At 39.9% G+C, this 22,630-nt stretch overlaps 1 protein-coding gene across 5 annotated transcripts in view; it reads left to right on the forward strand.

The window, feature by feature from the left end:
• NOSTRIN (nitric oxide synthase trafficking) overlaps positions 1–12,335 on the forward strand; it is a 59,813-nt gene extending 47,478 nt beyond the window's left edge. For 4 of the 5 annotated variants that reach the window (XM_007074615.3, XM_007074611.3, XM_007074613.3 and 1 more), the window contains 6 exons: positions 878–986; positions 1,849–1,937; positions 5,000–5,125; positions 6,044–6,143; positions 7,234–7,323; positions 10,168–12,335. In XM_007074615.3, the coding sequence (XP_007074677.1) occupies positions 878–986; positions 1,849–1,937; positions 5,000–5,125; positions 6,044–6,143; positions 7,234–7,323; positions 10,168–10,304 (651 nt within the window). In that variant the 3' untranslated portion in view covers positions 10,305–12,335. Of the gene's footprint in view, positions 1–877; positions 987–1,848; positions 1,938–4,999; positions 5,126–6,043; positions 6,144–7,201; positions 7,324–10,167 lie in introns of all 5 variants that reach the window. The other variant, XM_015541489.2, reaches the window with a different exon arrangement.
• Positions 12,336–22,630: the final 10,295 nt, after the last annotated feature.

The following is a 22,630-nucleotide window of genomic DNA, read 5'->3' on the forward strand; positions in this document are numbered from 1 at the left end:
GGTATTGTTATTACTTTCTCACATTTTATAGGATAAAATCTCTACTTCAGCCCAAAAATCTGGCTTAAACTATGAAGACAAATTTTCCTTCCACTATGTTTGCTCATGCAAATGGCTGGTCTGTTGATTGTTCCTGATACGTTTTTTTTGCAGTCCTCCCTCTATCCTTTGGCTTGAGCCATTTCCCCTACCCGGGGTACCCTTTGACTTCTTTTCCCTGGACTGAAAAATCCCGGTGAAGTCTTCTGGCCTCCTTGAAACTTTCTTGCCTTGGCACTTGCTGAATCACGCATTCCTATCTGCACCATTCATGAATGAATGTGGCCTTGAATTGTTAGCTCTCTTCATGATATGCTTCAAGACTTGACTAAATTATAGACCCATTCTGGGAAGAGCTCACGTGTTCCCAGCAGCTGGCCAAGAAAGCAGAACACAACAGATATTTGTTCCACTCCATAGGCAGTCCTGGTTCAAGGTAAACACATGATGCTACAGTGGATGTTTAAAGAACTCTAACTGGAACCAAGACAAATAGAGAGCAACATGTATCCAAAAAACCAATTTACTTATCAAGAAACTATGAAATAACTATAGTAAGGCTCTTCTTCAACAATAATGTGTTCTATTAAGGAAGTGCTCGGCTATGTACTGACAAGCTGTGGGCAAGAAGTTTTCATAGTAAGCAGGCCTAGAACAAGTAGAACAATCCGTATAAAACCAAAGGTTATCCTGCTTTTATTTATTTACTTTTTTACTCTTTTTCTCCTGTCCAGTTAATATTAAATACAGTTATCAGTGAAAGTATCAGTATAGCCAGGAGGAGCAACCCTTACTTTTTTCTCCTTAAATTGTTAAGCATCATTTTCTCCCCCTAAAGGAAGAAGATCTTAACAATGCAATGAATAAAGAGCGACAAGAGTCTTCAATAAAATCAAAACTGTTGAGACTGCAAAAAGACATCGAAAAAGCCTCAAGAGACCGGGCAGGTGTGTAATTGTATCTGTGAGTGGCCTGATAAGTGTTCTACTTGGAGGTTTCCTTCAGAGTTAGGGTGATTCCACTTTTGCAGACTGGGGCAGGGACCATCTCATTTAAAGAATCCTGTGTCAAACCTAATTTGTCTGAATAAAGAACAATGGGAAAGAAGAAAGGAGAGCACAAACAGGCTGGAAATGATACTTTGGTCTATTTGAGAGAGCTATGTCACCATTTCCAGAAATGCAGCATATTGCTGTGTTTCTGAAATGGCTGGAATGAGGGACAATTTGTTAGGTTGAAAACGTGGTAAACCTGTGCACACAGCTTTTGGTTTTCTTGTTTGTTTCTTTTTAAACTATCCTTCCAAATGACGAAGCTAGGTATGTCAGAATGTGAAGCAGCTCTAAAGGGATACGGATAATAAAAACGACCCCACACTTGTGATTCTGGAATGTGGAGCTTATCTCATGTGGACCAGAGCGACACGTTGAAATGTAATCCCTGTCAGGAAATCCAAGGGAGTGAAATGTTTAGAAACCTAAATATCATAGTGAGGAAGAGCCTAACACTGTGGGAAGTGTTGGGAATGGACCACGGACTGGGTCTGCAAGGAGATTCAAAAGCTCATCTTGCAAAATAATAATCAAGATTTTTTTTAACTCCAGCATTTCTCAAATTTCATTAAATGAAGGTACAGGCCACTGGTTCAGTAAAATTTAGTAACAACTACGTGCAGAAAGAGCCTCAGCCATTGGGAAGCCCTCCTGGTATCACCTCTGGGCCCAGGCTCCGCTGCCTGTGGCCCCTCTCAGCTGTGTTCCACCAGGGCAGGATGGACAGCGGTGACCGAGAGAATCATTTCATTGCTAGGTTTGGAACAAATGCTGAAATCCTACTCTAGCAACTCTGCCTTCTTGGACACAGAGAGCCAAAGAATCACAGCGGCCTTAATGGACGAGGTAAATATTTGCAGATTCCACCTTCCTAGATTTAATGATGAAAGAGTTATTTTTAGAATACTTGTTTTCAGGACCGATTTGACCTCTCTTTGCCTTTCTTTTCTCATGACATACAACATTCTAGGAAGAGAGCTCCTATAGTCACCTCCTTGACGAGCAGTTTGAGGGATCCAGAAAAATTCAACTACTTAGAAATGTTTGCTTTAATGTCCTTCCTGGAAAAGAATTGTGCCTAAAATAGAATTCCCCAAAATAGAATAATTCCATCAAGGTCTGGAAACCACGTGTACTTTAACCCAGTTAGGAAAAGTGATTAAACACACACACACAAACCCACAACCAGGGCCTGCATTCAGAAAGGTCTGGATCTGGATCCAGCCCTGCCATTTACAGGGACTTGGGACGACGTTAGTTTTCTCATCTGTAAAATGGGGATATTGGTCCCTACTTCAGAAGGTTATTGTGAGGATGTAGTGTTGGTTAGAAAATGTCAGCACAGTGCACAGAGGAGAGCTGAAAACCTGGTAACTATGAAGATTCCATTTTCCACTGATCCCTCAGCGAACATCATGGTCTTCTGAAAATAACAGGAGAGCGGAAAGATGTGAGGCACAGAGTGAGGGGGGGTAGCCTGGGTGTGTGGCAAAAGCTCTTGAAAAAAAGGGAAAAAACTTCAGAGGCTGAGGTTGTTCTGAGGGGAGGGGACGTGCTGTCAGGAGAGGGCAGGGAGAGAGGCATCTCTGGGCCTTTTTGCTGAGAGCCTGGACCTCAGCAGCCCCCAGGCATTTGTGAGAGTGATGGACAATGCAGCCGCTTCAGAGGAGCCCAGGTGAAAGAGAGGTTAGCAAAGTGCTGTGAATTCTATATAGGAATAAAGGCAAACAGATGCTATGAACTATGTGTGCTAGATACAGGTTTTCTGCTATGATTACAGAAATAGGAAGTTGACTGGGGTTAATATGAGAAGAATTCAGGAAGCAATAAAATCTTTAGCAATGTTTTGTAGGATATAGGAAGCTGGGCCAGCTGTCCTTACCTTGTACCTAGCCTGTCTTGTGAAAGCAGGTACCTAATAATTCTGTCCAAACAGGTAATTTCAGTAGTTCTTTGGTGAAAGGAGATAGATATAGCCAGGTACAGTTTAATCGATTGTTTAGCAGAGGCTTCCTTTAGAGGAGGTGCTGTTGGAAAAACAAACCTAACACTCTTAGGGAAAGAAAGGCCTGAATTCTGTTCACTTGGGAACAGAGCTCTAACATAGTTGCAGTGACACATGGCTATAGTTTTTATGAAATTATAAAGCAGTCTGTAGAACATTTTCTGTGATAGTGCAAAATGTTTGGTTTTCTAATTCCATGCAAGTAGTATTTACCAAAATAAAGTCATATGGAGCATTTTTTGATGGTGTTAAGTTGTAAGTTTATTTCTTTGGTTGTTCTTGCATAGAATTTTGTCATCATCATTACCAGCACAGAACATGTATTGGGATCATCTGGGTACATGCTGGCCTGATCCACATAGTGGAGGGTATAAGGTCCGAGAGGGTCTGGCTCCTGAGTTAATGGTGCTTATGATGAAGTAAATATGAACCTTTGAGCAGTGAATGGCAAATATCCATGTAACTTGGCTACACACCCCTGCATCCGATGGGTAACATGAAGTCTACCCAGGGAAGGTTTCTTGCAGGAGGAAACTCTGTTTCATTTAAATTCTTCCTAATTCATTGCCTCTTGGTCCTTCAAGTGCCATCTTTGAAAGAAGAATGTTGATAACACATGTTCTAGGAGAAAGTGTTGTGGAAACTGAATATATTTAGAATAGATACTATCTTCAGACACTGGAAGGAGCACCACATAGGAGAGGAAGGAGATTTGTCCTATGATGCTCTCAGATGCAGACTAGGTCTAATGGTAGAAGGTATGTGGTGGGTTTTGGTTTATCTTAGGTAAGCCTGTCCCACAATGCAGTCGATCAGAGGTGTTCAGTTCAGTTCAGTCCAACCGGAGGTGTTGTGGTCCGTTGGCAAGAATGTTAGGGTTAGGAATCCCCCTGCTGGATATGTGGAAAAGGAAGAAATAATGGTCAGGAAGAGACTGGATAAGCAGGCCCCTTCCAATGTTTAGATTCTGTTATTTGGTTTACCCTAACTGAACATAGCTTAACAAAGAAGTTATTACGAAGTTTCTAGTTCAAGGTCAAATGGAGAACAGGAGGTCAAATTCAGAACTAGGAGTGTATCTTTAGCTTCACTTATTTTTTTAAATGTTTATCTATTTATTTGTGTGTGTGACAGAGACAGAGAAAGCGAGGGAGGGGCAGAGAGAGAAGGAGACAGAGAATCCCAAGCAGGCTCTGCACTGTCAGCAGGGAGCCTGATGTGGGGCTCGAACTCACAAACTGTGAGATCATGACCTGAGACGAAATCAAAAGTCAGGATGCTAAACTGATTGAGCCACCCAGACACCCCTAGCTTCACGTATTTTTATACTCAGATACTCCAGACCATTGTGTCCAGTGTCCAGAAGTGTTACTGCAAACTTGTTGGGTAATATAAGACCTAATCTCTTTAAGAAAAATAATAACAGCAGCAGCAGCAACAAAACCCATCTCACACTATTTCAGTTTGATTCTATCGATACAAGTTCAGTTGTGTTCACAATGCTGAGCACAATGTTCAACATCGTTTCTTCAAGGCCTCTGGAAGTCTACCTTCTGCAATCAACACTCATTATTCCCTTTCTCACTGCTCAGCAGAAAATAGCTAAGAGTAAAACTGTTGCCACAAAATACTGAGTAATATATCTATCAAGGTGTCTGGTTTACCCTGTGTATAGAAGAGTCCAGAATGCGGTGCACTTCACAACTAAGCCTTTCCTTTAAAATACTGAAAGTGTCCACTTTTTGCTCCCTTTAGCATTTTCTGTGCATCTCTGCATGAAGTTGAATGTGTACCTTTCTAGACCTCTTTGTCATCTTGGAAGTTATCCTCATATCCCTTTACCCATCCAGTCGTACCTCATGTTCTAGAAATTTACTCACATGGCCAAATGATGTATCCACAGACCAACTTGAAACTAGACCTTTTGCAAGCAAACTCCTACAAACTGTCATCAGTGTTAGCAGAACTTGAGCAAAGACCTCAACCCAACCATCCCTGCAGTAACTCCATCTTCAGGTGGAAAGAAAAGGTAAAAATTTAAGAGATTTGGTTGTAATTTCTTGACTGGGTTTGCTGTATGGAGTGGCTTCAAATAGTACCGGGGCAAAAAGGCTATTATGAATTATATGTGCCACATGTCCCAAATCCCAGTTGTGGAATTTTAAGATAAATTTATTTCTTACTCCTTCTGGGTGAAGTAACAAGAGTTAATCACAAATAAATACATTCTTTGTGGACTAAATATGAGGAGCTAATAATTCTTTGGATTCCTTCTTCATCTTCCACATAACTTTATTCTTTGAACATGCCTCTAGAATAAAATGTCTATGTGCCTAAATTGTAAGATTTTGTGATATACTCTAGTCTCATCCATTTCACATAATACATGACGTGGATAAAGTGTGAGCATAATTTAAAAAATTCACACTGGTGTATTTTCCTGGTGATACACTATAAGGATTGATAATGAGCATGTGCATATATGTGGGTCACTCTACCTTGCAGCTGTTTTCCATTTCCAATCAGAAGGGGGAGCTGTAACCACCTTGTGGTAAGAGGACTTTTTCCATGAAACTCAGCTCTAAAATGGTCACAATCATGGCAGATTGAGTCATGGCAATTTCACTTGCATTAAAGCCAATTAAAGTTGAATTTGTAGAAGTAATGCTGTGAACGTTATTATTTGACCTCGAGGTGCACGTCAGAATTGCAAACACAGGGTGTAAAATGCGGTAATTGTCTAATTCTGAAAATATTAAGGCTTTAGAAATAAGAAAGCTTTATGGTAGAGTTTTTAAAACTATTGAATAATTCATTTATACTCTCCCCCCCGAAATTAAAAAAACAAATTCCTTAGGAAAACAGCTGTGGAAGAGTTACTTCTCATAAATACTTTTGATGACAGTGTTGTTAAAAATGACTTTTTTTTTTTTAACAATTTAAACAGCAACAGACACATAGTTATGTGAAAATATCTCGGCCTTTTCTGATGAAGGTGAGCAGGGCATCTTGTGGTGGGCAGAGAATCCCGAGTGCCTCATCTGCAGGTAATCCCAGGCCCACAATAATCTGGGGGGAGGGTTCTATTGGTAAAGCACGTTGCTACATTTACATTTTATTTTCAGAATCCTTTGGGCATATATCAGCTCAAAGAAATTTGCATTTCAGTTAGGACTGATTCATTTGTTGGTATCTGTAGCTTTCTGTGCAGATGTTATCCAAAATTTGGGAAGGAGTCAAAAAGTGGAGGGTTGAGGAAAAAATGTATGATGTGAGAAGGTACCATCGATGACTGGCATCCGTGTTATTCAGACAGTCTGCATCTGCTGTCCTTACACTCAACCTCAAACCCTTGTGAGGAGTTCTGTCTCCACTGCCTCCTCCAAACTTCCATGGAAATCCTGTCCTTTCTGTGAGAAACACGGTGATCCCAACCCTACTTACTCCCTTTATTCAGCTGCCTTATATTAGCCATTTGCCAGCTCACACCCACCACATTTCACCTTTCAACACACAGATACAAGCTCACACACACACACGCACACGCACACACCCTACCATTGTCCCTTGTTTAACTATAGTTACCATAACCTTGATTCTCAAGTTTCTTGATGAGAAGTTGGTGAAAAGAGTTTCAGTAAAACCCAGGACGTTATGGTCCACTTGGTGTATTAAAGACTCGCGATCGCATTAAGAAACAGTTCCATCAGTACCTAGGGAGGGTGGTAACAAACACGTGCACTAGCTGATGTATGCCTGAATGGCAAAACTGGTGTATGTTTTCCAAAATATGCTTCAACTACCACACATACTAGCTAACTGGTGTTGACAAGTTCATGTGGGAAACAACTTTAAACTGTCATCTTCATTGTTTTTTCTCCAGACTCATTATTTTCCGTACTATGATATAGTTTTTGATTATATAATATACATAGTCCATATACACAGTAGGTATATCATAAATTAGGTTACTATACCCAGGAACGAAGATTATGTGAACTTATAAACTTTCCCTTTGAGAAGATGTCAGTATATTTAAGCTCAGCACCACACTATTCAATAACTGAAGAGCTTCCCATCATATTCATCTTGCCTACTGACACAGCGTTACTAATTATTACTGGATCCAACTTTCAGCGTCTGGTGTGGCCCAGCTCGGCAGTGGTCTTTGCAAGGCTTTATATTCTTTCCAAGCCAGACAAGATGATGAATTAAATTTGGAAAAAGGTAAGAATCATTTTCAAATAGTTTGACTGCCTTCCCATTTGATTTGACTAAAACTCCTGTCTTTGTTACAACAGCCTTAAAAGTTACTACAACATCAAATCATTTCAGGTTTATAATGACCCTTCTTAGAAAATAAAGATAAAGCACATCAAAAATAAGAGTCAGATAATAAAAATAGCTAACATTTATTCCGTGTTTACTGAGTGCTAGATATTGCTACAAGCACGTTGTCCCATTTAATGTTCATAAAAGCCCTGTGAGGTAGGTATTATTATTTATTCCCATTTTATTGTTGAGGAGACTAAGGCATAGAAACGTTAAGTACTTTGGCTAAAGTTACAGGAAGTGGTAGAACATGCTTTGATCTCAGAAACCCAGAGTCATGCTTTTTATCACAGGGCTAACCTGGGCGAGAATGTCAGTAATGGAAAGTTACTAGAAGGGTAGCCTCACCTTTTTCCTTTTCAGAAAACTAAACACACAAGAATGTGAAATGACTTCCTTTCATGGCTTAGGGTAAGCTCGAATTCTAGAAGCCAGGTCAGAGGACTTCCAGCTTAATGTTTCTCCCACTTATCCCTTAGAACAGAGTTTTATGGCCAATCTAAGGAAACAACGCCTTTCTCTGTGTCACAGACTTTTGATGAACATGGAAAGGTATGCTGTCATAGGTTACCTAGACCTCAGCATTAAATAAGAAACAGCCACTAGCCTCAACTTTCCTTGTGTGTCCGATTAACAACCATATTTGGATGTTAAAGCTGAGATCTGGAGATGAAATGGTTAGTGAGAAAGGGTTGTGTTGTAGGAGAGAGCTGTTTACCTGCAAGCAGGACATGGCGTCCAGAGCCAACAGGAAGTCGTGATGGATTTTGCAGCCATACAACAGGGACACCATGTCTTTGCTCTTGGTTAACGGGTGCTTCCTTTTCAGTTTGCTGGTCAGATGTCTTCAGCGACTACTTCTCCTTCTAGTTCAGAAAGAAAGATAAGAAAAAGGGTAATATAGTAGACCCTCTCCTCTGTTCATCTTAAATCAATGTTGCCTTTACCTAAAGTTGGAAGTGTTAGAGAAGTCACTTTGTTCTTCATCACATCATCATAAGGTTACCTACAGCAGTAGGTAAATGAAATGCTGTATTCCCACTTTCCATGTGAATAAAAAACACATTTCCCAGATGCCACCTAGACCCCAGGGCCTGAGTTTGAGGTACATAGTTACACAATAAACTTATTATCTTCTTTGTCTTCAGTTCTCTGTTGGCAGCAAAGTCTACTTATACTTTATCTCGTAAGTGGGTTCTTTATTTATTAAAACATTTTTTTAATGTTTATTTATTTTTGAGAGAGAGAGAGAGAGACAGAGTGTGAACGAGGGGGCAGGCAGAGAGAGAGGGAGACACAGAATCCCAAGCAGGTTCCAGGCTCTGAGCTGTCAGCACAGAGCCCGATGTAGGGCTTGAACTCATGACTGTGAGACCATGACCTAAGAGTCACCCAGGCACCCCTATAAATGAGTTCTTTAAATAAAAGGAGCCATTGGAGGCTTCAGAAAGCTGGCAACAAGATTTTAAATTATTTGTTTGAATTGCTGGTAGTGGACTGTGTCAGTCTGCTGACTTGAGAGAATTCATTGGAGGTGGAATGTAGGCTGAAAATGATCTTTAAGAATAAAAAGTGATTTATGAGTGAGGTGAGATAGTAGGGGTGGATGTGGACAGTCTCCTTTGCCTAAGAAAGAAAATCACTGGGGAAGAAAATGAATGGAAGAAAGACTAAAAAATGACCTCAGAATGACGCTCAAGGTCAAGGAGCTCTCTTGCATCACGAAGGAAGTGGATGTTTCTACTCTAATGTGCAGAAAGCAGCCAGAGAGGAAGGACTCTTTCTCACAAGGGAAGGATTTAGCCAGAGTATTTGGGGGCATCTATGGTTAAGCTTTTAGGGTTATTAATATCAGAATAGTATTTGTTAAAAGAGAGGGAATTAGAGAAGGGCAATGTGTTTCTTAGGAATTCTATTTGAATCATTGCTTTAAAAAGTATTGTCTTCAAATTGACATTTTATTAAACTTACCAAAATTGCTGAATGGGGGGTTAAGTTTCTGTGCAAAGCTATGAGATGGAACTTTGGACTGTGAAATTGGCACATGTAATGGAGGGAAGCCGTCTTGATCTAAAGAAAAGTCTGATAGCTGAGACATAATAGTCACCATAGCAGACTGTCTTGGCCACCAACATGAGAAATCCTTAACACACAGACACCAAAAAAAGAGTTTGATGACAAGCTGTATCTGACGTGAGCCATCCAGCATGAGAAGGATATATGATCCAACATGATTCTGTTTTTTTTTTTTAATTTTTGATGTTTGTTTATTTTTGAGAGAGAGAGAGAGAAGAGAGTGAGAGACAGAGTGCAAGCAGGGGAGAGGCAAAGAGAGAGGGAGACACAGAATCCAAAGCAGGCTCCAGGCTCCAGGCTATCAGCACAAAGCCTAATGCAGGGCTCGAACCCGGGAACTGTGAGGTCATGACCTGAGCTGAAGTCGACGCTTAAGCGACTGAGCCACCCAGGGGCCCCAATGCCATTCGTTTTTAATGAAACTATTTTATGGCACAACTTTGATTGCTCGTTATCTTATGCTTTTTAATATTCTCTGCATTATGCCTGCTTCACACAGAGGTGTTCAATAAGTTTGGCTTTACCTAAATCATGTGCAGAGACTGATGCTAACAAGTAACTCCTTGAAGGCACAATCTCCTTAAAATTGTTTTACCAACTGGATTCAGGCTTGTGCTTAAATGGCAGAGACCTGTTTGTCTAACTAAATGTGCATTTTTACAGGCGACATTGTGACTATATACAAGAAAGAAGAAGAAGGATGGTGGTTTGGTTCTTTGAACGGCAAAAGGGGTCATTTTCCTGCCGCTTACGTGGAGGAGCTCCCTTCAAATGCTGGGAACCCGGCTACGCAGACGTAAGACAAGATTCCGAACATGCCGCCTTAGTCCGTAAACTTCACAATGCAGTGCAAATAAAGATAAATGCTGTAATCTTTACAAATAGGTAACGGTGTCCTCCCTGTGTGTCATGGCACTTTGCACTCCTGCTTATTTGCCTGAAACAGAGTTAGAAGATGAAGAGCAAAGGGAGAAAAGAAAGAGACCCTGCAGTTCCTAGAGTTTTTGAATCCTCGGAGACCCTAGAGATGCCCCAACACAGCCCCTGATGTCACACACAGAGAGACAGAGCTCAGATCATTCAGCCACTTGTCTGAAGTCACATAGTTTTGTGGTAGTGCCGCAGAGATTAGGACTTAGATGTCTTTTTCATCTGGATCGTGTGCCAACAGGCCAGAGCAGGCCCGTGAGGGGTCAGGCAGTGTCTGGGAGACAAGGAAGAACAGATTAAGTCTGAGAAGAAGAGTTCAGCAGAGCCCTGGCAGATAAGACCCCTGGGAGATAGGCCCAGGTTAGAAGAGGGTAGAATAAAGAATCAGGAGCTGAGGCCAAGAGTCCCTATGATCAGGAGAGGGGATGCTAGACAAGAGGTCTGGATACTAGGTGAAGCTCAGTGTAGAACGGAGCCCCATCCTGAGCCAACCTTCTGATGTAGTGGCTTCTTGTACACCTTCTATGCACAACCGGAACTTCTATTAGAAGTGAGATCAGGTGTGAGCCAGAGATGGTTTGGAATCTGAAAGCGAGAGCAAGGTGGATAGGAAAGGGTTAGGAAGGAGACAGTGCCTGAAAACTCTTGCCTCCTTGTCCATTTGGAAACTTCATATACCAATTTAGAGGTACGAAACTCGCACTTCCCAATTAGTCAGTGTGAAGAGAATATCCTCAGCAGCTTCCTAGTGAAAGGAACCTTAAACGCTAATGAGTCTCTCTGGATGGAAAGTTCTGGAAATCAACATTTACGGTTAAAATGGAATATTTAGAGAGAAGCAGTTTTATGCTCCTTCCTCAAATGCCCTCTAATGGGTAGAGGTTGGGGATGAGACAGGGTAGGCCTCAAATTCTTCCCAAGGGGAACATTTTAAAATGGAGAGAAGTGGTTCAGCAGCATCTTTCAGAAAATGACCTAAGTCAGCCTGGAGATCACACTCTATTGAGTGGAAGGTCCTGGTGTTGATAGAGACATCTGGGCATGTTTACTATTGTGCCTAATAGTCTGACATTAGAGTAATTAAAATCCATTCCATTACTGTCCTGCCACCTACATCTTTATTTTTAATTAAATTTTGCACTTTCAAAAAGGAACTTTCAAACCAAGGCACCTATGTTTTTTATACTCTGTACCACTGCACTCCTATAGCAGGATATAATGAACACATAGAGATATTTATAGATAGAGATACCAGACCTGAAGGAGCTCAAGTAAAATTTGTTATGTGAGACATAACTTACAGCCTAGAAGAGCAGATCAGAAGTTTTAATGTCACCCTTAATGGTGTACTAATGAAGGCTTTCTACATGTAGAAAGTTGGCTGAATAATAGGCCATTAGACCATGAACAGAAAATTTGAATTTATATTTCCTCTTCATCTTACTTCTTTCCATTAAGCCTTGATGTATAAAAAATTGTGTAGCAATTGACTGCAGCCTACAATGGATCATTTGTGTAGAGAAAGTGATGATAATGATGGTTGGGCCCTGAAACTCACTGGAAGCAATTTTCAAAGAAGGACGCCCCTCTTTCTTCATAAGTCAGTTTTACTTTGTGAAAACATAAATGATTTTCCTGTTTTGTAATGTTGCTGAAAATTCTTTTTGCATCTGTGTTATATAATATTTAAACCTCAAAGAAATACTATAGGGAAACTATATATACAAATACAGTCGGGTAGGACAGACTTGTTGAATATCCTTTCAGTAGGGCAAGAATTTTCCGATTGGACAGGTAGGAATGGTAGCCCTCATATTTAGATAAAAATTAAATGTATATTGTGAAGATTAATGATGTACAAAAGCCTTCCATACAGAATAAAATAATTTTTAATATTCATACTTTTAAACTCTTTATTGGGCTTTCATAATTACACTACACTATTCAGTTCCATATCTCAGGAAGTTTTTAGCAACATTAACAACCTGAAATATAGGCAGTAGAGGTCTGAGCCACTGAAAACATCACAAGGCATTTTTCTACTTTATCTTCTTTCTAGTAGAATGCAAACTGATACATCTATCATGCTATCAACCAGAAAGATCTATGAATTTCATTTTTTTTGCATTTTCAATTACCCATAATAATTAATATTTATAATGACAAAAAGCAATTTTATCACTTAAAGTGCCTTCCGATCTAAAAAAAGTAATATCCAGGTTAGGGTAAAGTAAATTTTATTGCACAGTATTATAAGGCTTTAACTGCTCAGTAATTTGAGCAGAGGGTAACTTTGTTCTCCCCTCCCCCCAAAAAACCCTCCTCCCTCAAAGTCTTAATGGCCTTGGGGTTGTAATCAGCCCGACCTAGAGCAAGAAAAGTGCATTAGGATCAAATAACATGTCCTATTGTTCTTTGCAGTGTTACACAGGAAGCGTGTATTATCCCAGGGCAGATATGCTTGGAGGTGGGGGCAGGGGGCCTACAAACCGGTGGGACTGGACTCGGACCAGGGTTGGGGACACAGCAGAGAAGAGCAGGAAATCTTTTGCGAGGGAGTGCAGCTACTCGGATAGAGCTACAAGGATAGTGTCAGTGATTCTGGGAAGCTGTGATCCAGAGTGCAGAGCCCTGCTGAGCCAAGGATGCCAGGCCTCCCACTCCCAATCACAAGCACCATGGACGATAAACTACCAAGCCAGAGAATCCAGGTTGCGCTTTAGCCGGGAGCTCGGTTTAGGGAAACTAGGTGGACCTGTGGGTGCCTGCAGCTGGGGAAATGTGCCTAAGCGGGACATTCCAGTGGCCACCCCCTGGGGTGGGGGGGGGGGGGGAGGTCACGGCAATGGGAGGAAAGCAGCTTCCGCCAACCGGCCAGAGTTTGGAATAAAGAGACTTGCACAGAGTTCGAGTGAAATACTTTCAGGGTAAGGAGAAGCCGACCTGGGCGTGGAAGCAAACCGAACTGGCCAGAGAAAGACCTTGATTCCACAGCTCAGGACTAATGATAGAGATCTGGGGACCACATAGGGAGTCACACCAAGGGAGTGCCTGGAAAGGACTGGGACCTGCCTAGCCACGTATATGAGGTGGCAAATGTGTTACTGAGCTCAGTCTCAGCTGGCTTGTAACTTGGGTTTTTCTGACACTGGGGCAAATGGCTCAGTGCTTGCTGCAGCGATTCTCCGAGTGTGGTGCTGGGACCGGCAGCACCGATATAACCTTGGACTAAGTTAGAAATGCAAAATGTCAGCCCATACTTTACCCGAGGCCAGAAACACTGACGTCTGTGGGTTAGGTGTTTCTAGTGCAAATTGAAGCTTGAGAACCACTGACTTACTTGAATGAATCCTGAGAATAGCGTCTAAACAGACGCACCGCGGAAGGAGCACTGTTGAAGGAGAAAGTGGAGAATACCACGTACCCAGGAAGGCCGCTCTAAAAAAAGAAATATCCCTTCCTTTTGGTCCAATAAGTTTTTAAAGATGAGTGTTGCTGGGGACTGTGCCCAACAAGGCTTTCTCTATTGTGAGGGCTGCTCCTTTCCTCCTCTGTCACATGCTCACTCTTGGCCCAGGGAAGAAGGAACACTTTGGACTACATTACACCCCCTCACAAGAGACTCCTCTTCTTTCTCAGCCACTTACTTGATATTCTTGTTAGCAGAAGAAAGCCTGGTATGGTCCCTATCTTGATACTAGAGAATGAGAAGCAAACAGCTCTCCCCTCACAATCCATTCCCCTTTACTCCCCACCCCACCACCCAGGGTCTAAGAGTAGATAATCCTCCTTCTGACTTATGATCAAAAGTCAATAGTAGCTTAACAACACTATGCCACCAATGCCTATGTCATCTATCTCACTATCTCATCAGGTAGGCATTTTATTATCTCACATCACAAGAAGAAGGGTAAGTACAGTACAATAAATACAGTACAACAATTGATCATGCACTAGGCCACAGAACAAGTCTCTAGAATGGTCTGACCATAATATAAGTTAAAAATTCCTAAGAAAAGGATAATTTAAAAACCACATGCATTTGGAGAACACATACATATGTGCACCTGCACGCACCTAAGCACATATATGTACACACACACACACACACACAACCTTCTAAATAAGCCATGGTCAAAGAAGAAATCTTAATAGAAATTTTAAAATATTAGAAATAAAAAATAGGAAAGCTACTACATATTAAAATCGGTAAGTCTGGGAAAGCAGCTTAAAAAATTCTATAGGGAAAAGTAGAAAGGCTAAAATTAATGAACTGAGTATCCTAAGTATGGATTTATAAAAACAACAGCAGAATCAACCCAAATAAAGCAAAGGAAATAAAAAGAAAAGAAAGAGCAAAAGTTAATGAAGTAGAAAACAAAATAAAATATTGAATTAAGCTGTTGATTGGTTCTTTGAAAGGATTAATAAATTGAGCAAACCTTTGGCAGAATTAAGAGAAAAAAGCATAAAAAATATTATTTATAAGGTAAAAGTGGACATACTACAGCAGATACCTAAAAGCTAAAATCACATACTATCAACAACTTTACACCAATAAATTTGTAGAAAAGCAAGCCCAAAAGACAAAATTCTCAAAAAATATGCATTATCAAAACTCACTCAAGAAACAAAATATAACTGGATAATGTAATTACTATTAAAGACATTTAATGAGTATTTGCAAAATATATCTTCCTACAAAGAAAACACAGGCCAGATAGTTCCATAGGTGAGTTCAAAAACAGATAATCTCATTCAGACTTTTTCAGGAAGTAGAAAAAAAAGGAACACACCTGAACTATTTTCAAGGTTTGAGGGTGTAGGATAACCTTGATACCAAAACCAAAGTTAATATACAAAGGAAAATTATAAGCCAATCTCATTTATGGCTATAGATATAAAAATTTAAACAGAATATTTACAAACTGAATCCAACACTATTGAAAAAAAAAGATTGCACATCATGGATAATTGGATTTATTCCAGGAAGGCAGGGTTGATTCAATATTTAAAAAAAAAAAAAATCTATTGATATAAATCACTATGTTGACAGATTAAAGATGAAAATCTATATAGATGCAGAAAAAACATAACATTAACATTCATAATTTTTTTAATTTAATTTAATTTTTAATGTTTATTTTTGAGAGACCGAGCATGAGAGAGGGAGGGGCAGACAGAGAGGGAGACATAGCACACAACGCAGGCTTCAGACTCTGAGCTGTCAGCACAGATCCCAATGTGGGGCTAGGACCCACGAACCATGAGATCATGACCTGAACCATGTCAGATGCTTAACTGACTGAGCCACCCAGGTGCCCCCATGATAATTACTTTTAGTTAACTGAGAATACAAGCAAACTTCCTTGACCTGATCAACAGAAAAGAAAATGGCAAGTTTGGGAAACTACCATAGTACAGTATAGCTGAAACTCAAAAAGATTAAATGACTCGCTTAAGATCAGGTACCACAGACGGGACCACATCTTAATTCTCAGATTTTTCCACAACACCATTTTGATGCTGGCAAACAGAACTTTTCACAAATTATTCAAGATTTATCATTATACTTTGAATCTCATATGTTGCCTCTTTCAAATGAAAGACCTTATCCTCAGCTGCTTCCAGCTGGTTGCTAAGAGAACAGGAAACGTGACGAAACTCTAAACATTCTTCACATCAAACCACATCATAGAGTGTTCACGGTTCTCACCATGATGTATTTAACGATAACCAAGAAAGGGGCTGATTTTAAATAGCTTCTATTTCCTCCAGTTTACTTGACAACTGGACTCTATTTCTACTTAGATGAAACTCTTTATTCGGAATGAATCTTATTCTCTATTAGCTCGTCATTAAGTCAAGAGTCGCCTGCAGGGCCATCTTTATCACCTAAAAATGGCTGAAGATAGCGGCAACACAGCTGCAGGTATTATTGAACAAGTTAGCTCCTTTTCAAAGGCTTAATTTTGATTTCCTATTAAATAATTTTCTATTGAGTCTGGACGGTGTGCTCAACATTAACAGGTATTTCTTAAGCTTCTACTTTGTGCCAGACACACTATGCAAGGGAATAGCAAAATAGGCAATTTGCTGTCACGGTACACAAATCAAAACAGAACTAATTGTCTCTGTCTAGGAATTTTCTGAGTTGGAGGAGAAGTAACTTTGTAATCCTCATCAGCTGGGAAATTGAAATTTTTAATGCATTTGAACATTTTAGCAGATTCTGTGCCAATTATTTGTTTTTTAACTTGAACAGTGTAGTGATTGAGTTTAATTTTTTAAATTTTTTTCTATTATTACTACTTTTAGAGAGAGAGAGCATGAGCAGAGAGAGGGGCAGAAAGAGAGAGAGAGAGAGAGAGAGAGAAAGAGAGAGAGGGTGAATCCCAAGCAGGCTCCATGCTAAATGTGGAGCCCAACATGGGGCTTGATCCCACAATCCTGGGATCATGACCTGAGCCAAAATCAAGAGTCAAACGTTCAAACAACTGAGCCATCCAGGTGCCCCTTTTAATATTTTTTTAATTTAATTTTTAAAGATCTCATTGTTCATTTTATTACAAAATTAGTCTACCCCATTTGGATTCCATTTTATTTATTATTTGTTTGTTTTTAAGTTTATTTATTTATTTTGAGACAGAGGATGAGCAGGGGAGGGACAGAGAGAGGGGGACAGAGGATCTGAATTGGATTCTGTGCTGACAGCAGAGAGCCCCATGTGGGGCTCGAACCCATGAACTGTCAGATCATGACTTAAGCCAAAGTCAGATGCTTAACTGACTGAACCACCCAGGTGCCCTTGGATTCCATTTTAATCAGCTTTATTACTTGTGTGTTTCTTTTCCATTTAGGAAAATCTTACCTTTGTATATTGTGTTTTATTTCCATATCAGGAAGATTTTAAATGGTTAAAATTATTTTTTCAAGTTTAGTTTTGAGAGAGAGAGAGAGAGAGAGAGCACGTGAGCTGGGGGAGGGGTAGAGGGAGAGAGAAAGAGAAAGAGAGAGAGAGAGGGAGAATCTTAAGCAGGCTCCATGATCAGTGCAGAGCCTGATGAGGGGTTCAGTCTCACAAACTGTAAGATTATGACTTGAGCCAAAATCAAGAGTTGGATGCTTAACCAACTGAGCCACCCAGGCACCCCTAAAATTATTTTAGTTTTGCAATATACCATCCTAAATACAATGTATCAAAAAGAGCAAACTTAATGAGATAGTTTGGTTTGCTTTTCATGTGTATTTTTATTCATTCAAAGTGACATTTTCACAATGTAGCCACTTTATCATTTAAGATAATATATTGGTGATATTAGCTCCAGAATATTCCTGGGTTGGCACATAGTGACCCTCAACAATTAAGGTCTTTATATTTGACTGAACAGATAGAGTTATACCTAAGTCAACAGCCCTCCATCCAACATTTCCGTAAAATTAATGACTGCAGTTTTTGAGGCTTAGAGACTGTTTCAGTGAGCCATTTGGGTCCAAACAGCCAGGTACTCTGCTCATTGTCTCCCCGAGATTTGAAGCTGTTTTGTTGTCTTGGTGAAGGTATTTCCTATGGATCCAGACAAAGCATATTCCTCTACTTTCAAGAGAGTTTACCTGTCTTTCTCTTAATCTTTATACTTCTATAGAAACACAAATGCTACGTTATATTATTGAAGTTCAAGTTTGTTTAGAATCTTTGTTAAGGGCTTTGTCTTCATATACTTTTCCTGCAATGCAGCACAGAAATGCATAAGGTGTAGTCCAGGTGAAGCTCGTGAATTAGGTGGCAGACCGCCACCTACGTTTGAATTCCGACTCTAACGCTTACGAGCTGTGTGACTCAAAGTTACTTGAACTCTTACTACGTTGGATTTCTTATCTGTAGAACAAGGTTATGGATAGTATCTACCTCACAGGCTGTTGAGGAAATATAAATGAGTAGACATATGTAAAGGGCTTAGAACAGTGCCAGGCACATAAAAGTTTTTAAAAAGAAATAGCTAGTTTTCTAAAGTGTCCAGCCCGAACCAATTCCAATTTTGGAACGAATCAACTTCTCAGGTGAGAAAACAAATCACTATAAAGTTCCACTGCTTAAGGCCTTTTGTTTCGTATGATAGTGCACTTTTCTTTGGACCCCAGCAGTAAAGCTGGTTCCTACATTGTCCTTTTGGGACTTTCCTCCTACCTGGCCTTACCTCCCAGATCTTGCCCTACCTCCACGCCCATTTAGAAATGAAAAATGGCTGTCCCTAAAGAGAAATGGACCCTAGGTGGAAGGAAGCTCCCCATTTCTTCTCTCATCCCCAATCTCTATTTCTGTAACTTGCAGGTGAAAGGAACCCTTCAGAGTTTCTTACCAAGGCAAGCCAGCTCAATGCCTTCCTCACTACATGATACAAAACATTGTATCTTCAAGAGTTTGTGCTATGAGACATGGTTTTCGTCTAGTTTCAGTGAATGAAGATTTTTCTTTACATTTGATGCTTGTTCCTTGTAGATATAATTCAGGTAGGGAATTAAGTAAATATATATTCACTGTAGCAGTAACCTGACATTTTTTGATGTCAAATTATCTAGTCTGTCCCTTAGAGAACTATAATGCCCCTTCTCTTAGCTCCATTTTTGAAGTTAACCTACCTCCACACCTGGGTTACAGCCGGGAGCTAGTCTAATCAAAGTATGTACTTTACCCCCTGATCACCAGTGATTGGTTTAGGGATTGGGATCAGCTTGAAGTTGCTGGGGTCTACCATGTGGGGCCTCAACCTAGAAAAAAACAGCTAAACAATGGATCCTACTAATATAATTTGAGCTCCAAATCAAGCTAGGTCCACAAAAACCAAAATCGGGTTTTGATACAATTTTATGTATTCATTTAAATGTAGTTATATCAAAAAATAAGGCCAAATGTAAAGGTCTGCTTAGGAAAGCTGTACTTTTGCTCATTGTACTGTCACTGTTAAAATATTCCCTTGAGTCAAGACGATGATAAAATAGGATAAGACATTGTCAGGCACAAGCTCCAGATGCCTCTCTGGGAACAAAGGAGCTGGCTGGAAACATCTCCCTCCCCTGCTCCTCAGCATAAACACAGAGCCACCTGAGGGAAGCAGCTCAGCCTGTACACTGGCTGCCTAACTTGCTTATACCAATGCCATCCCCATTCCCCTGCCCTTACTGACCCATGCTCTGGTGGGACTGCCCTTCTCAGTCAAGGTTGCCTCAGTCCCAGTGTGGCAGGCCCCTCCCCCAGGAGACCAGCACAAACCCCTGCCCACACCACCTCTCTCAACCAGAGAGTTCTACAGGGCCTCAGTTCTGGTGGAGTTGTCAGGTTTCACAGACCAGACAGAGCACATCTAGTTAAAACTCTCCACATTCAGGCCGGGGACCAAACACTGCGCACAGTAGTCAAGGAAAAACTCTGCAGACAACTGGCCTGAAAGATAGAGCAACCAAAACATGCAGCACATACCAGAGACACCCTGTGAAGTGCCATGAATTGGCAATACCTGACCTCTTCTTCATACGGCCATAACTTGCAGGGGCAGGAGTATAATTGACTTTGCAGCACAAAGTAAAAGTCAGAGACTTAAACAAAATGTCAAGACAGAGGAATTTATGCCAAATGAAAGAACAAGATAAGACCATGGCCAAAGGCCTAAGATAAACAGATATAAGTAACATGCCTGATGGAGAATTTAAAACAACAATCATAAGGATCCTCACTGGGCTTGAGAAGAGAATAGAAGACATCAGGGAGACCCTTACCACAGAGATAAGTTAAAAAAATATCAGAATGAAGACTGCAATAAATGAGATTGAAAATAGGCTTGGTGCAATGAAGAGTAAGTTGGAAGAAGCAGAGGAATAAATTAGTGACTTAGAAGACAAAATAATGGAAAGTAAGCCGAACAAAAGAGAGAAAGAAGAATTATGGGGCATGAAAATAGAGAACTCAGTGACTCCATGAAATGTAATAACACTTATAGGAGTCCCAGAAGAAGAAGGAGAGAAAAGTTAGCAGAAATTTATTTCAAGAAATAACAGCAGAGGGGTGCCTGGGTGGCTCAGTAGGTTGAGTGTCCAACTCTTGATTTCAGCTTGAGTCATGATCCCAGGTTCATGGGATTGAGCTCGGTGTTGGGCTCTGCACTGAGCATGGAACTTGCTTAGGATTCTCTCTCTCTCTCCCTCCCTCCCTCTGTCCCTCTCCCTGACTCACATGCTCTTTCTCTCTGAAAAGAAAAGAATAGAAAAGAAGGGAAAAGCATAGAAAAGAAAAAAAGAGAAAAGAAGGAAGGGAAGGGAAGGGAAAGGAAGGGAAGCAGAAAATCTCCCTCATCTGGGCAAGGAAGGAGAAATCCATATCCAAGAGGCACAGAGAACTCCCATCGAAATCAACAAAAGCAGGCCAGCACCTGGGCATATTCTAATTAAATCTGCAAAATATAATGATAAAGAAAGAAGTCTTAAAAGCAGCAAGACAAGAGAAGTCCTTAATTCACAAGGGAAAATCCATAAGGCTAGCTAGAGATTTCTCAACAGAGACTTGGCAAGCCAGTAGGGAGTGGCATGATATATTCAAAGTGCTAAATGGGAAAAAACTGCAGCCAAGAATACTCTATTCAGCAAGGCTATCATTCAGAATAGAAGGAGAGATAAAGAGTGTCCCAGACAAACAAAAACTAAAGGAGTTCGTGACCACTAAACCAGATCTGCAAGAAATATTAAAGAGGACTCCTTGAGTGCAAAGGAGAGACCAAAAGTGACAGACAAAATCAGAGAAAATCTCCAGAAACAACGAAAAAACAAGTAATAAAATGGCTATAAACACATGCCAATAATTACTTTGAATATAAATGTACTAAATGGTCCCAATCAAAAGACATAGGGTGCCAGAAAGGATAAAAAAACAAGACCCATCTATATGCTACCTACAAGAGACTCATTATGAACCTTAAGACATCTGCAGGTTGAAAGTGAGGGGGTGGGGAAATATTTATCATGCAAATAGATGTCAAAAGCAAGCCAGAGTAGCAGTACTTATATCGGACAAATACTTTTCTGTTCTCATATTGTTTTTATCCTGCTTTAGTGTTAGGGTAATACTGGCTTCATAGAATGATTTTGAATGTGTTCCCTCCATTCCAGTATTTGTAAGATTTTGATACAAATTGTCATTAATTATTCATTTAAATGTTTGGTAGAATTCACCAATGAAACCATGTAGTCTTAGGCTTTTCTGTGATGGGAGATTTTTGATTCCTAATTCAGCTTTCATTCTTATTCTTGATCTAAGATTTCCTGTTTCCTGGATTCAAGATTCATGATTCAATTTCAGTAACGTGCATTTTTTGGAATTACCTGGGCTTTTCCCCTAACTTTTAGAAATTGATTTGTTAGTGATGGTTTATAGTAATCTGTTATCACACTATGTATTGCCAATTTTGTTCATTTTTTTTTTAGAAATCTGGTCATTACTTTCAATGTTATGTTATTGTTTATTCTGGTCTCTAGTTCATTCCCAATTTTTATTTGCTTCCTCTACTAAATATTGGCTAACCTTTTTTTAGTTTCTTGGGGTGCAATATTATTTAAACCATTTTTCTTAGTACAACCATTTATGGCATAAATTTCACTCTAAAATCTGCTTTTGCTGCATCCCATAGGTTTTAGAATATTGTGTTTTCTTTTTCTTTTGTTTTCACGTATTTTGATTTGCCGTTTGATTCCTTATTTGGCCTACTGCTTGTATATTAGTATGTTGTTTAATATTTATATATTAAATATTTGATATTAAAAAAATAAAATGTTGAAAAAAAAGTCTTTGTTAGTAGCACACACTCCAATCTCTAGGGCAGTTTATTAGCTTTTTATCTCTGCAGAAAAATCCCAATCAATGGTTTCTAAAAGCTGGCCTGCACACTGAGATGGGCCAGTGATAACATTCCTACCAACCCATAGCATTCTTTTCAGATAAATTCTACTGCTATATGATGGTAAGCAGAGCTCTGAGCCAAGTCCTAGGCATAAGAGGCAACTGAGGGGAAGTGCTCTGAAACTCTCTTCCTAATATATATATATACATATATATACATATATATATATATATATATACATCCCCCCACACATTTATCATAGTATACTATCTTTCATCTTAAAAAGAACACATTTGACTGTATAAATTTTA

This window comes from Panthera tigris, chromosome C1, assembly GCF_018350195.1.
Source record: "Panthera tigris isolate Pti1 chromosome C1, P.tigris_Pti1_mat1.1, whole genome shotgun sequence".
Lineage (NCBI taxonomy): Eukaryota > Metazoa > Chordata > Mammalia > Carnivora > Felidae > Panthera > Panthera tigris.